Source organism: Vigna unguiculata, chromosome 9 (assembly GCF_037176805.1).
Source record: "Vigna unguiculata cultivar grain cowpea cultivar isolate G323 ecotype 2 chromosome 9, ASM3717680v1, whole genome shotgun sequence".
In the NCBI taxonomy this organism is placed as follows: domain Eukaryota; kingdom Viridiplantae; phylum Streptophyta; class Magnoliopsida; order Fabales; family Fabaceae; genus Vigna; species Vigna unguiculata.
In genome coordinates, this window is record NC_140800.1 from 30335858 (window position 1) to 30351840 (window position 15983).

Here is a 15983-nt window from a genome sequence, read left to right on the forward strand (position 1 = left end):
CCTCTCTACATGATATGTTAAAACGAAAACATCTTTTTGAAGAAGGTTGGACAATGGTAGGGCGATCTTACTAAAATCTCATATAAATTTCTTATAAAATCCTGCATGACCTAGAAAAGAATACACTTCCCGCAAAAGCACGAGTTAAGAAAGAGAAGTAATCATATCAAGTTTAACTTTATCAACCTTAATGCCTCTCTAAAAAATAGGTGTCTTAAGACCATACCTTTAGTCACTATAAAATGACATTTTTTCAAAATTTAGCACGTTATTGTCAATATTGTCTATAACTCCCTAAACATAAAATGAAGAACCATAAATAGTAAAATTATCCATAGGGGGTTGTGTTGAATTGGCTTGTGAAAACTAGTGTTCAATTAAAATAGTTTTCAAAAACTATTGTGTTGATTCTGATTGACCAAGAAACTTAGACTAGTATCACTCATTTAATTGATTAAAACAATTGATCAACAAATTAAAAATGTTTTCATTTATTTTTCACACATCAACCATGTTTTAGATTTTAGTAACTTTATGTCACAGATTAATCAAGATAATGTCAACTAACCAAAATTAATATTTGATCACTTGATTATAATAGATTTTCTAACAAAGATTTAAGTTTATTTTTATTGGTTCACTCACAAGGAGTTACATCTAGTTAGCCAAAACAAGCTGAGTTTGGCTTTATGCTATCAAAGAATTACAAGATCCTTACAAACAACTTCTTGAAAAGAAAATATAACTGAATACAACCTTCTTGACTCACACAAGAAGAAACTTACCAAATAACAAGAACACCTTCTGGCAGACCTGAAATCACAATACAAATACAAACTACACAATAAAATATAGGATAATACAACACCTGAATGCTTAACTCTCCCTAGCTAAATGAAGATCTTTCATCAAGATCACATTGGAGACTCTTCCAACTATAAGAAACCACACAGTAACTTTATTGTAGCACATCTGATTCTCTTCAAGATTGTGTGTGACAGCTTTTTCAAAAATGTTTTTCTCAATTTTCAAAAGCCACTCATCTCAAAGACAAAGAGAGATCATGTAGGCTATACTAACTAATATATTAAATCGATTAAAAGCAACTGTCAATTGATTGATTTCACTTAAGTAAATAAAAGCAGTTGATTGGTTGTTATTCAGTCAATTTGATATATTAATCACATATCTATATGCACAACCTATTAAACACTTCTTTAACAGCTTAAATAACTGCAAGAGACACACATTAAATCACTAAACTTCTAGACTAAGCAAGGACAAAACAAAGTCTTCAAGATTCAAGGATTAATCAAATTTTCAATTTTTAAGACTCTTTAGGACAACATCATAGGTGATAACCACTGTCATAAGCAATTTTAAATAAAACTAAATTTCTCTAAATTTTACAATATAGAGCACAACTTAAGTCGATCTCAGAGGACAAAATTGTATTCAATCCTTAGTATTATTTCATTTAAAATTAATTTGGGGATTTAGGTTTTGAAAAAGAGTAAACACAAGTGGACAATTAAAATCAGAGAATTAATGTATAGTGAAATAAAATGTCGTTCCAAGAAAATTTAAAGTCATGGAAAATAAAATATATAGTTGCTGAAAAAAAAAATGTAAAGAAGAAAATTGTATAGAGAAAATTAAGGTGCAAGAACATTAAAGAGCAAGAAAATTAAATAGCAAGAACATTAACCAATTGAAAGTTAAAGAGCACAAATTAAATTGCATAAACAAGAAGGGAAAATGTAAATAGATGAACCACAAATTCAAGAACAAAACAAATAGAGAATCTATCAATCTTGAATTGACCTTGAGCTCGTAAATTGATTCTCAATGAATGAAAATGTGACAATTGATGAACCTCTGGATTAGAGTAAACACACAAGCAAATGCACCGGATCGATTGTAGTACCAAATATCGTATCGACTTGGATTTGATCGATCTTTATTGAAAACTATACTCAATTTGGATTTGTCACTACAACATATTGGTTGTAAAATAGTAATAATCCAGAACTTAAAGTTTACAACAAATAACTCGATGATATGAAAACGTGTTGGGATTCAGAGAGCTAGCTACATCTAATCCTAATGCAAGGAAGTTCAACAACTCATGTTGATTTTAACAAGTGATACTAGGAGTTGCTGCCCTTTCCCTGTGTCTCTCTAGTATAAAAATATTACAAGTGAAAGTGCAAGAGAAATTCTAGAGAGAAGTCCAAGAATCTAAGATAGGGAATTAATAATAAAATAGGGGGTTTGCTATGTTTTTATAGAGTTTTTGGTCTTGGTTGCAACTCCAAACATGGTGGCTAACTTGTGAGTTTTTTTCCATGGAGAATTTCCTTATAGCTCAGACCCTCTTTGTGATGTTCAAACAGTGGTGCTAGAGCGAGCTACCCTTTGAGCTTCTTCCAAGTCCTTTAAAAACCTGTAATTTCAAAAAGAAAAACATCTATGTTGCTAAGAAATTTAGAATTTCACATAGTCTAGAGCAAGTTGAATGTTTTTGCAGTTAACTAAAGCACCCTGAACCAACCAATGAATAATCAAATATAACAACAAAGCATACATTTGTAAGGCAAATTTAAGACCAGCGCAATAAACTTTATCACTTAAACCTAGGCCAATAACTCAATTCATGCAATATTTCAATCGACTTATTGGCCCAAACTATGACGACTACTTAAAGAAGATAACATTGGAACTGTTATTAAAAAACTAATACCAATTCTGTCATGTTAAATTAAGAGCACAATCAAAAGTGAACATCTCCACTAATCAAATCCAAACTATCTTTATGACTAAATCATACCTTTTAGAATTAAGAACAGAAGAGCCACCAAGTATAAACCGAATGCCGGTATTGTTGGCATTTTGTAAAGCAACAGACCGAGACTCCTCATAAGTTGTCCCACCAACAATGAAGATGATTACATCCTGTGGCCTGCGTTTCATATAGTCGTCAATAACACAATTGGATTATTTACTAATTCTATGATAATAAAGGCTAATAATTAAAATTAAAAACTTATATTACAAATGCACTCTATGTCTACTTGTTAGAATTTCTGAGATGACAGATGGATAAGGCTTTTCATCCCTGATTTTTTTTTTTTTTTGTGTTTTTGAAAGAAATCACGTACACAAGAGATTCCTCCTTTCACACTGGAATCTGTCCAGTTTGTGGCTAACAAAAAGAAAATATCTCCTCTTCAACAACAGAGATCCTATTTAAAGAAAGTTGGGGTACCAATTTTGTTAAAAACTAAAATCACTGTAACTCCTAAAACAGAAACTAACTCATATCAGAAATCCTAACTAATAGGCCAAAAGATAAAATATTTGGGAAAGTTTTAGTAGGATAGACTAGGCAGATTCACCACCAATGAGATATGAGTTACCTATATAAAAGACTTGACACTATTTTCAACACAACCTTAACTCTCAATGTTTGTGGGTCATTTTTGTTTTCTTATATAACACTCAATTTTTTCATTTTTACTCAATGTGGGACTTTCAACTCATACTTGGATTTTACTACAGGTTTCTACCACCACAGAACATACTTTTCTGCACCCATTTATTTTAATACACTTCCCTTGATCCTAACTACTAGAGGTAGCAAACTTTTAGTAGGATAGACCAGGGAGATTCACCACCAGGAGGTCTGAGTTTTCCATACAAGACTCAATGTCTGTGGGTCTTTTTTTTTTTCTTGTATATCACTCAACTTTCTATTTTTACTTGTGAGACTTCCAATTCATATTTGGATTCCTAACAAAATAGGTTTAATTCCTATTTTGACCATTTTTCCTATAATACACTTACAAAGGTCTAATTGTATTCAATGCTTCCTGCTGTCTAATAGAACTGATCAAAAAGCCTTTCCCAGATTATTCGTGAGGGACTCGGGATATGGAACAAACATTAAACAGAACTTTGAATTGAAAATTTCTGAACTTCAAAATAATCTTTTTTAAAATGCAGCACATAAAATTCTGATGGAACTACAATAGAATTATCAGATAACTAATCAGATTAATTCCAAAAATATAGTTTACTCTGGCACCTGTTAGTTGAACACAACACATTTAACAGAATGCATAAGTTACAGGTCTGTGAGAGGGTATTATTAAAAGTATAGATCATAGACCAAAGCTGCCGATATGAAATCATGTGATGTCAATACTACCACATCACAGAAGTCTTGCAAGGTAACCACGCAGATTAAGTCAGTTCAAACTTCTTATGAATAGGAAGAACGGGAATTAATATTTGTCTTCCCTCGGAGATAGCATCTGTACAATGGATAAAATACACTTAGAGTATAATGCTGAAAGAATTGCAGAATCTTGTACTCATCAAGTGTGTGGACTCACTACAAAAAATACTCAAGTAATAATTTGCTCTCAAAGCTCAATATAGCGAACCCCAAAGTGGGGCCTGTGACACCCTGTTAAATGATAGATTTCCAATATAAGTTATCACATAAGCGGTGCCACATTAAATTGTAGACTGTTGAGAATAAAGAAAATAGGGATTGAGATTAATCTCCCTTATGTATAAACCACACATAGAGTAATCTATTTATAATAGAGAGAGGTACAAGTAAAAAGAGTAACTGAATACATCAATTTGATAAATAGTCAGTACTAAAAACTGAGAAGTTTGTAGAGTCGTGTCAATTAATACCACATTATTTAGAAATCAGGCAACAATGTAGTAGCATCACTTTTGGATAGACACAATTACATCTAGAAATTCATAAATAAGATATAGTGAGAAACTTATATTTAATAGCAACAAACCTTCCCTGTTGATAGTGATTTCCAACAAATGGGTAGTCCACATCTCTCAACCTCCCCTTGACAATGCTTTCCATGATTTGAAACAGAAGAGGCTGATGCTGGGTGTAAACATTCTCAACACCCTGCTCAAAAGCTCAGAATGAAAGTTTTTTTAAGCATGAAGACATGGATTGGACTACTAAGGATATGATACAATGATCATATTTCTATGCTTACCTTCAAACCTCGAGCCATGTTACGGGCAATATTCATTAGATCTCGATTTCCAAAAAGATCACCCATTCTCTTGTCAACACCCGCTTGCTTCAGAAGAAACTGGACAAGCTGTTGCACCATAATAAAGATATCAATATCAGTAACTTTCTTGTGTAACTATATCAGAAACAACAGTGGCACCCATTTGTATGCTGTTCAAAATTTAAATTTCAGTCCATTTGAATGCAAATTATACTTTCAGAATCCAAAGACAGTGGCATGGAAAGATAGCACAGGAAGAAAAGTTTCACCGTCACTATTCAATTATCCAAAGATTAAAAAGTGCATGTTCTTGTAAGGTTTAAGGACGATATTCAGATATGCTTGCACGAGAATAATGGATTTAAGAAAAGGAACAGCTTAAATTAGTTTACCCCAGGTTTGTACTTGGCAGATCTGGAAGCCAGTTTGTTGAAGAGCTGCATTAATTGAACAGGGCTATCTTTCTCATATCGTAAAGCATACAACATGACTAACCGTAGTCGGTCCAGATCTGATACACTTTCATTGTTTAGTAGATTTGTCACTGCCTGCAAAAGATTACATTAGAAACATAACTTATCACCTCTGGTGTTTTAAAGCATTCATCAATAGATGTATAGCCAATTAACAACTAAAAATAGAGGGATACAAGGTTGACTTGGTGGTAAATGGAAGAAGGGTAGGATAGGTCATGGGTTCAAATTCCCCACAAACAAAAACTAATGTATAGACAATTAATATTTGTAGATCCAAAAAGTAGCAAGGAAAAATAGAAAAAGAAAACATTTTATGTGGTGGTCGTGAGGTTGAACTAACAAGATTGTTTCATAAACCATACGTGTTTGTTGTGACATATGAATTATTTGGGCAAATGAAACCAAACTAATAAAGACATATTTTTCAAGGATTTGTTTAATCTTATACTTAACTGTTGATTGTTGATACTTTTAACTTATGAGGGAAAACATATGTAGATTCTGAATTCTCAGGGTATCATATGAAGTTAATGAAGATAGAAGCTATACTAATCACAAGAGGGATAACATGCACGTTCTAACAAATCTTTGAACTGAAATGAAAAACTATCATAGATTAGTTTTCTGATTTCTCAGAACTGCCGAAAGAAATACTGCACCAAGTCCCATGTGCAGAGCACAAGAAAAGCAAGTTATAATGTACATAGAAAACTTTCAGAAGGATTCTTCATTTCTTCAACTTGTTTTTGACGGGATTCTCCCAGTCCACTAGACCAAATACTAATTTTTCTAAAGCACTGATGAGTGGAGAGAGATTAACCGAGAAGGAATACAATGAATTATTTGTGTTGGCACATGAGTATTTTTATTTATAATGAAAAAGAGTTACAATAATAATAATAAATAAAATCAATACTTAATAATGGAAAGTATCTAGAAACATCTTTCCCTATCAAATCTGCAAATATCATATATATTTTCTGATTTGGGAAAAATACAAAAAAGGGTATAAATAGAATACAAGGGAGTCAATCTATACACCAATGTATCCCTGAAAAATCAGGTAAATAATTCTCCCTATAAATTCTCTACCTAAATAAGAAAATAATAATTGATTTTATTTACATTAAATCCTGTCATGGGGTGTACGAATAAGAATTGAATGATTCTGATTGATATGTGCTGATCTCAAACAGATTCTGATTGATATGAGCTGATCTCCATCAATATTATATCTCTTATACCTTTAATATAATCAAATCATATCTCTAATACAAAGGTTCTCACTTTTCTTATTTCTTACACTTGTGTTGTGAGAAAGAGTTTGGCTCTAATAAGGACCTCAGTATTAAGGGAACCCTCCCTTAAATACTAACTATTAAAGGCGGTGAGAATCAAGTGACTTATAAATGTACACCTAGCATCCTATAAAAGTTTATTTGGGACTTAAGCACTGCATTATGTGAAACTTCAGTCAACTTTTATGGCCCACTCCACTTATATTGAAAATCAGCGCTAATACATATTGATAAGCTTCCAAGTGCTTGAGAAACCCTCCCTTAAATGCTAGCAGTTAAAGAGACCAAGCCACTTATGTACTCAACTGAGTATATGATATTACTCAATATGAGGCTTAGGCACCCCATAATACCCTAGTCTCTATCAAACTTATAGTCAAAATTTCAATCCTCATATACTTTACGTTTTGTAACAGAGGATCATTCATCATTCCTCTGATTCAGTCACTACTTCCATAAAAATAATACTTCCAGTTCTTATTTTTCAATTTGGTTTCTATGAGAACCTAGCCCAACGACCCAACAGAAAACTATTTATAAGTTCAAGGACCCAAATTTAAAGTGTAGTATGGACCTATTTAAATATTTCAAAGTAGTCCAAGGACTAACAAATCAATTTAAGCTTTACTCCATGGCCCTACAAGAATTTATGAAAATTGAGCAAAATCAAAGGAGAATGTTTCAATAAATTAAGACTATATAATATATACCTCAAAAGCAGCTCCTTGTCCTCCATTGCAAGCCAACTCCTGTTCTGTTTGTGAAACTGACATAAGCTTTCGCTCATCAACTATCTTGCTCATTTCGGTTACTAAAGTAACATGTTTTGTCACATTTTCATGCATTTTTCTGTACTCAGGATAATTATCAACAAATTTAGCCATGTCCTCTGTCAAGAGTAAAATCATAAAATCGGTGAATTTTATACAATGCCACCTAGTATAAATAGTTTTGGTTTAATTACTTTTTTGGTCCCTGGGTTCGTCAAGAAATGTCAAGTTAGACCTTCAGTTCTTTAGACACAATTTGGTTCCGCTTCTTGAAAAATTGAAGCAATTTGATCCTTTTCATTAAATTTCTAGAAATGGATCAAGGATTTTTCATCAAAATTTAAATTGTTACTAAGGATGGTTTGCTTTGTTGGAGTAATTAACATAATCCTAATATCAATTTTGATAAAAAATCATTGATATGCTTCAAGAAATGTAAGAAAAAAGATCAAATTGCATCAATTTTTAACAATCGAGATTAAAAAAAATGGAGGACTAACTTGACATTTTTGGACAAAAACAGGAACCAAAAGAGTAATTAAACCATAAGTTTTTGTCTGTGTAATTGTTGAAGAAAAGTTTACTCTGATGTGAGAGGATGAAAAAATACAAACCTATTGTTTGGATGTTCTGGTTACTTTTTGACACTTGTTGAAATTCGTCAACCATTCGCTTGATATTCATACCTATATCTCCAAAATTCTCATACATGTTAGCCTTGAAAAAGGGATCTTGTTCCGATGACAGCACAACCTCCTGTAACAAGAAATAGCAAAAAATTGTTTTTCAATGGGCACAAATTATGTACTGCAATACACTTAACACAAGCACCATGTGTAAGAAATGTATCTAACCTCCTGATCATTTGGAAATTTACCAATGGATTTTAAGTCCACTTTATTGTCTTGGATTCCTATTAATTCATGAACCATAGCCTGTACGGTATAACACCACAGTGAGCATTTCTTATATGAATGAACAACTTATTACATTATATGCACTAGACTTTTGTTAATATCCCAGATACCTGATAAGTCCATTGATTTAGCAATGGGGTTACAGGATCCTCCCTCCTGTCAATAACTAACAAGAGAGGAGAAACTTCCATTCGCCTAAAGTCAAAAAGACCACTTTCCTCTTGGTACATCAGTTTCTGTTCAAGCCCAACAATGTAAATTAGCTTTCACTAATATGCCAGCACAATCAATAATGATAAATATGGCATGTTGTGATACATGCATAGCTAAAATGCCAGCCTAAATAACATATAGATTACTGTGTGCACAGCAGTACACACACACACACACTCAGAAAAGAGCTGATTCAGAATCATATGAATGATGAAGGTATAAAAGTTTGAATACATTGTAGAAACTGACAACTGCATTTCTAAAATACAAATATAATTATTTCACATAAAAGAAAATGCAGTGAGTTAGAAAAGGGGACTTGAACTCACAGTTGCTTCCTGTGCTATCCTTTTTGCAATGTCAGATGTCCTTTGATACCTAATTACTGGTCTGCGTTTTAGTGCCAAAAAAACAGCTGCAAGCCCTTCAACAACTCGGTCACAAAATCGTTGCACTGTTGAAGGATCTACCACAGCTGGGAGCATATATATGTAATGTGAAGGCACATGGAAAGTGAAATGATAAGGATCAATTGCAACAAAATCTGCATAGAACTCCTGCAGGACAACAATTGTATCAGAATTAAAGTTTTCAACACAGAGTGTTGGTAGGGGGGGAGGGGTTGAAGGCTTCATAATCAACAAATATGGAGCCATTTTTCAGATAAAGACTGCAATAGTATGCAATCATAGGATAGGAGGGGCAATAAAGTGGCATATATCATTTCTTGATACATCCAGGATTTTTTTCATGCAAACTCGTAATACTTTTGTGATACAATCAAATGATGTGTAATTTTCATATCTATTTTAAAATGTATTCTCAGACAAGCATGTCACAAAAAAATTAAATGAGTTTCTTAAGAAGTGGACTTTAAGTTTAACTCAACCTTAATATAACCAAATATTAATGGGAGGATTGATAGCGGCCCAATAGCGGGTAAACTAATAGACTCAACAAACAACAAATTTTATTAGGATAGGCTCTATGACTCTGATATCATATTAAGAAGTGGACTTTAAGCTTAATTTAACCTTATAAAACCACTTTGTAAAGTGAGGTTTGCACCCATTTATATATTGTGAATTGGTCTTATCTCTAGTTGATGTGGGACTTCCAACAAAGTTCAGAAACTATCAAAAATAGTAAAGTCTCAAGTCCAAATGGGGAAAAAAATAAAAATTGCAGTACAGTGCATGCATAAACAGCTACCTGAACCTGCTGGACAACTTCCTGTTCATCGGAATCAGCAAGAATGTGAATCTGAGTGTCCTTCAATATGTTGGAGAAAACTGGGAAAGCATTACTAATTAACAAGGGAAAATTAAAAATTAAATTCTAAAGGATGTACTGCACCACAGCTTATCTAACATTCAAGCATAAAATTTAAAGAACCTACATAGGTGATACTCTCCAAATCTAGGACTAGCCAGCTGGCGGCGTAAAAACTGGATATTCTCTGATGTAGGTCGAAGGAAGTAAACGGCCTTGAGATGCAACATCGATTCACTCGAATTGGAAATAGAATCTACCAATTCAACCAAAAACACTTCTTTCTGGAGAAGCTCTGACTGTGAATACACAACACTCACAACACCAATCTGCATCAATTTGCCAAAAAAGTAGATTCGACTTCAGAACACCATTTTCCTCCTTAACAAGGACAAGCAAAATAGATTCTACTAACCAAGTCTGTTTGGCAAGTTGACATATGATTTTGATAAAGTAAAACAAAGTAGAATAAGCCAGATCATAATTCTTTAGTTTCTAGGCCATAAAAACTCAGAGAGTGACTTTACACAATTGTATCAACGCTATAATTTAAAAACCTAATGTTAGTAGAGAACTATATCATAAAATAAATCAATCCATTATAATTGTTGAAGGTAGGGAGCCTCGTCATTTTATTTCCCTTGATGAAAAATACATATATACATACATAATACATAGATATATGTAAACACACCAAACATACATGTAATGCGGAGTCTCACCGGCACTGCACAATGATCCCAATCCAATAAACAAATAATTCGAATTATCACGAGTGGCAATTAATTGTCTAAAACTCAGCGAAAATTGAAAAAATATTGAAACAAAGACGAAAAATCGAGCCAACTGTGCGCAACACAAGTGCTTTTTATTTAAAAAGAAAAAAGGAAAAGAAAATCAACAGGATGATATTCTGATCGGATTTCCCAACATTATGGAAGATCATTGAGGGAAGGTGCAGCGTACCGTTTGTGAATCAAGGATTAGAACCTTCATGCCGGAGATGTCTTGCAAGATGCGGTTGATATAATCACGCGCGGAGGAAGCTACCACCATCTTGTGTTGTGTGTGCGTGTAGGACTTGAATCTCTCCGTGGAGACAAATTGATAGGGCGAATGAAGGAGCACGGGAGAGCAGGGATTCGGAGTTCACAATTCACAATTCAGATCCATGATCGAGGACGACGAACGACTTCGCTCCAACGCAGCCTTTTATGGAAGCAATGAATGGATCGCAATTTGGTAGCGTACCCTTTTACGCTGTGTTTGTTTCTAGGTGTTTTCTGTAGACGAGGAAAGCGAGTTGAAGGCGCGCGCGTTTGTTTCAGTAGATTTGGAGTAATACGGTGAGACAGATTTGCGGGAAGAGGGTACGAAACATCTTCGGTTCGATGGAGAGAGAAGAAGGGAAATATTATACATTTATTATGCAATTACATATTTGACCCTAAAACATTTGACTTTAAAATAGAGATTTTGTGTGTGCTTCTGTGTCCATCGATGAAGGCAGATACTGGTCAGTAGTGGAGCTCAATCTGTTGGTGGTCGTCCTTGGTACTGGTTGTGGTGGACCATGATGCTGGCTGGAGAAGGGAAATGACGATTGTTTAATACGTAGAGGAAGAAGAAGAAGAAAAGGGGGCATTTAATATGTTAAATAATAATAATAATATTATTATTATGTTAATTAATAATAATATAAATAAATTGATATTTTAATAAAAATTAATAATAATATTAATAATAATAATAATAAAATATTTATATTATATTTATTCTCAAATAATAATTATTTAATTTTATTAATTAAAATATATTTTTTTAATTTATTATATATATCTTATCATATATAAACTTTTTTCTCAACTCCGTTCGAATTATATATTTTTTCTTAATCCGAACAATTTTATATTTATTTCATTTGTTACTCATATCCACTTTCTTAATTTCATTTCTTGATCAAATAATGTAACATCCCATTTAATAGTTTTTTACGCTATCAAATAAAAAATATTATATTATGATCAAGCATAGTAGATAATAGAAATAACAGTCATATACACATAAGTATATACCGTTGGTACAGTCATCCAAAAATAGCCATACAATCCATGGAAGTCAAGGGTAGATAGAAGAAGAATGCCTAAGTTACGCGTCAAGTTAAAACTCCACAAAATCTGGCCCAAAACTATAACAACATTGAGTAAGGATCAATTCCTGCTCAAAAGGGGGCATCATCATCTGAATTCGGCTCTACTCACACCAACCATGGGTGATCATTGCAAAGGAGAACACATAAGGACAAGCAAACATAAACAAAAGGGTAAGCTAACTGAAATAAGAGAAAATAATACAATTCAACATAAACATCATTCATAACACATAGTTCAATAGTATAATTTCTAGACTCGATATCCAGATTGTGTAAGCGACAATGGAGCTCTTGGTGGCTTGTACCTGTAACGGTTCCCAGACTCTGCAGAGTCTGGACACAAGGAGTTATCACCTGACCGTTCCCAGGGTAAGTCCCCTTCGCTTCTAGGACTTGATCAAGTCTAAAGACTAGGACCTCCTGCTACTCCTCACGACATAATCCATTTTGCTCTATCTGAGCGTGAATGATTATTGGAGTTTCAGGATACCAACCAATATGGATTCCACACGTCCTTACACACACTAACAAGTTCACCTGAATTTCCCTTGAAATTCTATTCCAGCCACCACTCTTTATAACTCGTATTCATCCAATTCATCACACAATACATTAATAATGACATTTCAAGCATATAAGAGTTTATTTGGACAAAACCACATTAGAACATATCATTTTACTCTTTAAAACAGAAGCTGAGGTGCCCCACTGCAGTGACTCTCACTTAAGCTAGACATTCTAGCCCAGGCGAGAAGCCATCTCGCTTAAGCGAGTCAGTCTCGCCTGAGCGAGGCCCTAACAATGGCAAAACTTAAAAACTGGGCGAACTCTCGCTCAGGCTAAACTGGTTCGCTTAGACAAGAGTATCTCTCGCTTAAGCGACTCCAGCTCGCCTAGGCGAAACTTCGTGCAGGAACAAGGGTGGGTTTTTTGGTGTTTTCGCTTGGGCGAGAACCACCCGCCTAGGCGAAAATACCAGGTTACTCCACTGTTCCCACATGCAGGAGCATTGAATTCATGGCAAGCAACAATCAAACATCCACACATGCGTTTCAAACATCAATTCAGCACACAAAGCTTCAATCAAACACGATTCACGGTTTAAATAAGAAGAATTCCGATTAGCTTCCCTTACCTCTAGAATTTACTCACAAGCAAGACCCCTTTTTATAACAGTGAGCACCTCCAAACGCACAACTTAGGGAGCTGAAATACAGGTTCATAGGGTGAGAATGTAAATCCTAAATTGACTTAGCACAGATGGAATTCCCGGATTCGAAATTGAAGAAAAAAGGGAAACTGGAGTTAACTTACATGGATGGAGAGGGAATTCAATAATGGGAGAAGTTTTCTGCTTGGGTCCAGGTTCGTTTGCTGCTGTAGAATTGGAGAGTGAATTAGAATGGTAGCTTCAATTCACTGGTTTAGAGAGATGGCAGAGAAAACAGAATGGAGAAGGTGAAGTGAAATTGTGTTGTTTTGTGAGTGTGGCAGCAATGATAAGGTGAGACTAAAAGGGAAAGAAAAGAGAAGATATGAAGTGGATCTCACAAACAAAGTCTTTATGTATAAGTAGTCTTCATTCACAAAATTGCCTTTTACTTTTTTTTTTTTTTTGTTTTTTCTTCTTCTTTTTTCTTTCTTTTATCTCTTAAAAATATAGCAAAAAACAAAAACTAAATATTTGTAATGTTATGTGCGTATTAAAATGGTGCATACCTTAAAAAATATTAATTATACCAATTACAATAGTGAAATATTTTTATTTGAAAAAGTTACAGTAAGAAATATTTTCTTATTTGATGAAAATGTTTTTATCGGAATAGAATGTAACTGATAATTATTTGATAATTTAGGACAAATGAAACTTCTAGAAAAATAGTTAAAAAAATTTATTTTATAAATCAAATATATTAAAATAAACTAAAACAATAAAGATGAGAAATAATGAGACAGAAATTTACTTATATTTGTACAAATTTTCTAAGAATTATGAATTTATACATCCTTCCATTTTTTTTTACTGTATTTCACCCTTTCTTAAAATAATTATTCAGTTTCCTCATTCATGTATATAATAAATTTGATTTTATTAAAATATTAAAGTTGTTTATTTTCTCATTACCTTAAAAATAATCATTTTCAACGTATACCATGAAATAAAAGAAAATTTTCAAAATGACGTGTTTTTAATGGATAAAAATAAAAATAAAAAATGGAGTAGAAATATTTTCTTATTTAGATATTGGAAACTATTAGAAAAAAATAGGAAAACCCAACTAAAAACTTTCGTTCGTTGTTAATTTAAAATTTAAATTTTTTATGAAATTATTATTATATAATTTTTTAGATTAACATTTATTTCTCTTAAGCAACAATTAGTGTGCACCTTCTATCCAAAATCATAGAAAAAGTAGAAAGAAACTGAATATAATAAAATCCATGAATTTTACAACTTCTCTTGTGATTCTTCTTTCTTAACAAAAAGAAATATAAAAAATCAGTTGTAAATATTTCCTTTTCTATTCTTTTCCTTTCTAAATATTGCGAATCAATTCTAGATATTCCCTTTTCTATTCTTTCATTTCTAGTTAACCAATAGGATAAATAAATATTTTATCTTTGTCAATTTGTCAAAAAAACTTATTGGTTTATATATGCTAGTGAAAATATCTTTATCTTACAATAATAAAAAATTATTATTTTAATTATTATTAAAACAAAAGAATAGTATTAAATTCATATATATTAAAAATAATTATAAAATAAATATTTTTAACAATTTTATTAAAATTAAATTTTTCTTAGAGATAATTAATAATTAATTGAATTAAAAAATAATTATAAAATAAATATCTTAACAATTTTATCATAAATAAGTTTATTATTAGAGATGGTTAGTTAAAAAAAATAGTTATAAAATTTGAAAAATTAAATACTTAACAAAATAGTTTATATTAGGCTTAAATACTTTTGGTCCTCATTTTCGTAGTGTTTGTTGCGGATGGTCCTCATTTTGACAAAATGTTTAAAATGGTCGTCATTTTTACCGAATGTTTAAAATGGTCATCATTTTCGCAATTAGAGATGGCAAACAAACCCGTCTCCGTGGGTATTATCCGAACCCGTCCCCGTTTTGACGGGGAATCCCCGCATTGACTGGGTATAGGTATGGGTATGGGGAATCCCCGATCTTTTCAATTGGGTTTGGGGATGGGGATGGGGATGAATATATCCCCGCCATAATACCCGTCCCCGCCATATCATCATCCTCATTTAAATTATTAAAATATTTACAATTAATTAAGTAACCATATATATATATATATATATATATATATATATATATATATATATATATATATATATATAGGGTCACTTAATTAATTGTAAATATTTTAATAATTTAAATGAGGATGATTTTTATTTTTTATTTCTTCTAAATATTTGGTTTGTCATAAACTCATTTCGCATCTCCAATATATTTTTTATTTTATTACAACCTTTATGTAATTATGTTAAAATGATGTATGTCAATTAAAAAAAAATTATGTCTAACATTTGAATATTTCTATTATTTTTTAATATTTTTTTTATTGTATATTTTCCTTTCATATGAGAATATTTAATACTCTCAATTTAAGTGTTTAATAGCATAAACATTTCATTTACTAGGTAATATAAAAAAAAAATTATTTACTTATTATTATTAATTTTTGTTTCATTTGAAGAACTCTTTTATTTCGCTAAAACAATTTTTGTTATTTCTCAACCATTGAGTATATATGTTGATATTTGAAAAGTTTTCTTAGATCTCTAAGA

General features: G+C 32.2%; 1 protein-coding gene and 1 long non-coding RNA gene across 6 annotated transcripts; both read right to left on the bottom strand.

Annotated features, from left to right (window-relative positions):
• Positions 1-1918: 1918 nt before the first annotated feature.
• Positions 1919-11616, bottom strand: VPS45 (vacuolar protein sorting 45). Of its 5 annotated transcripts, XR_014984584.1 has the most exons (14): positions 10976-11616; positions 10137-10338; positions 9950-10029; positions 9067-9294; positions 8635-8760; positions 8462-8542; positions 8222-8363; positions 7548-7726; positions 5456-5611; positions 5043-5150; positions 4827-4951; positions 4398-4471; positions 2831-4316; positions 1919-2446 (listed from the first exon to the last, which is right to left on the bottom strand). XR_014984584.1 is itself a non-coding variant. In XM_085666504.1 (13 exons), exons 1-13 carry the CDS (start codon positions 11063-11065, stop codon positions 2389-2391), a joined length of 1707 nt encoding a protein of 568 aa, XP_085522630.1. In that variant the 5' UTR covers positions 11066-11613; the 3' UTR covers positions 1919-2388. The 5 variants fall into 5 exon arrangements, 2 of the variants coding, with proteins under 2 accessions (XP_085522630.1, XP_027902211.2); XR_014984583.1 differs by having other exon boundaries at positions 2831-4471; XR_014984585.1 differs by having other exon boundaries at positions 2831-4471; positions 4827-4948; positions 10976-11614.
• A 390-nt stretch (positions 11617-12006) lies between these two features.
• On the bottom strand, positions 12007-13685 carry LOC114164668 (uncharacterized). Its single transcript, XR_003599580.2, has 3 exons — positions 13476-13685; positions 13297-13367; positions 12007-12262 (listed from the first exon to the last, which is right to left on the bottom strand). It is a non-coding gene; the product is annotated as an uncharacterized LOC114164668 (long non-coding RNA).
• Positions 13686-15983: the final 2298 nt, after the last annotated feature.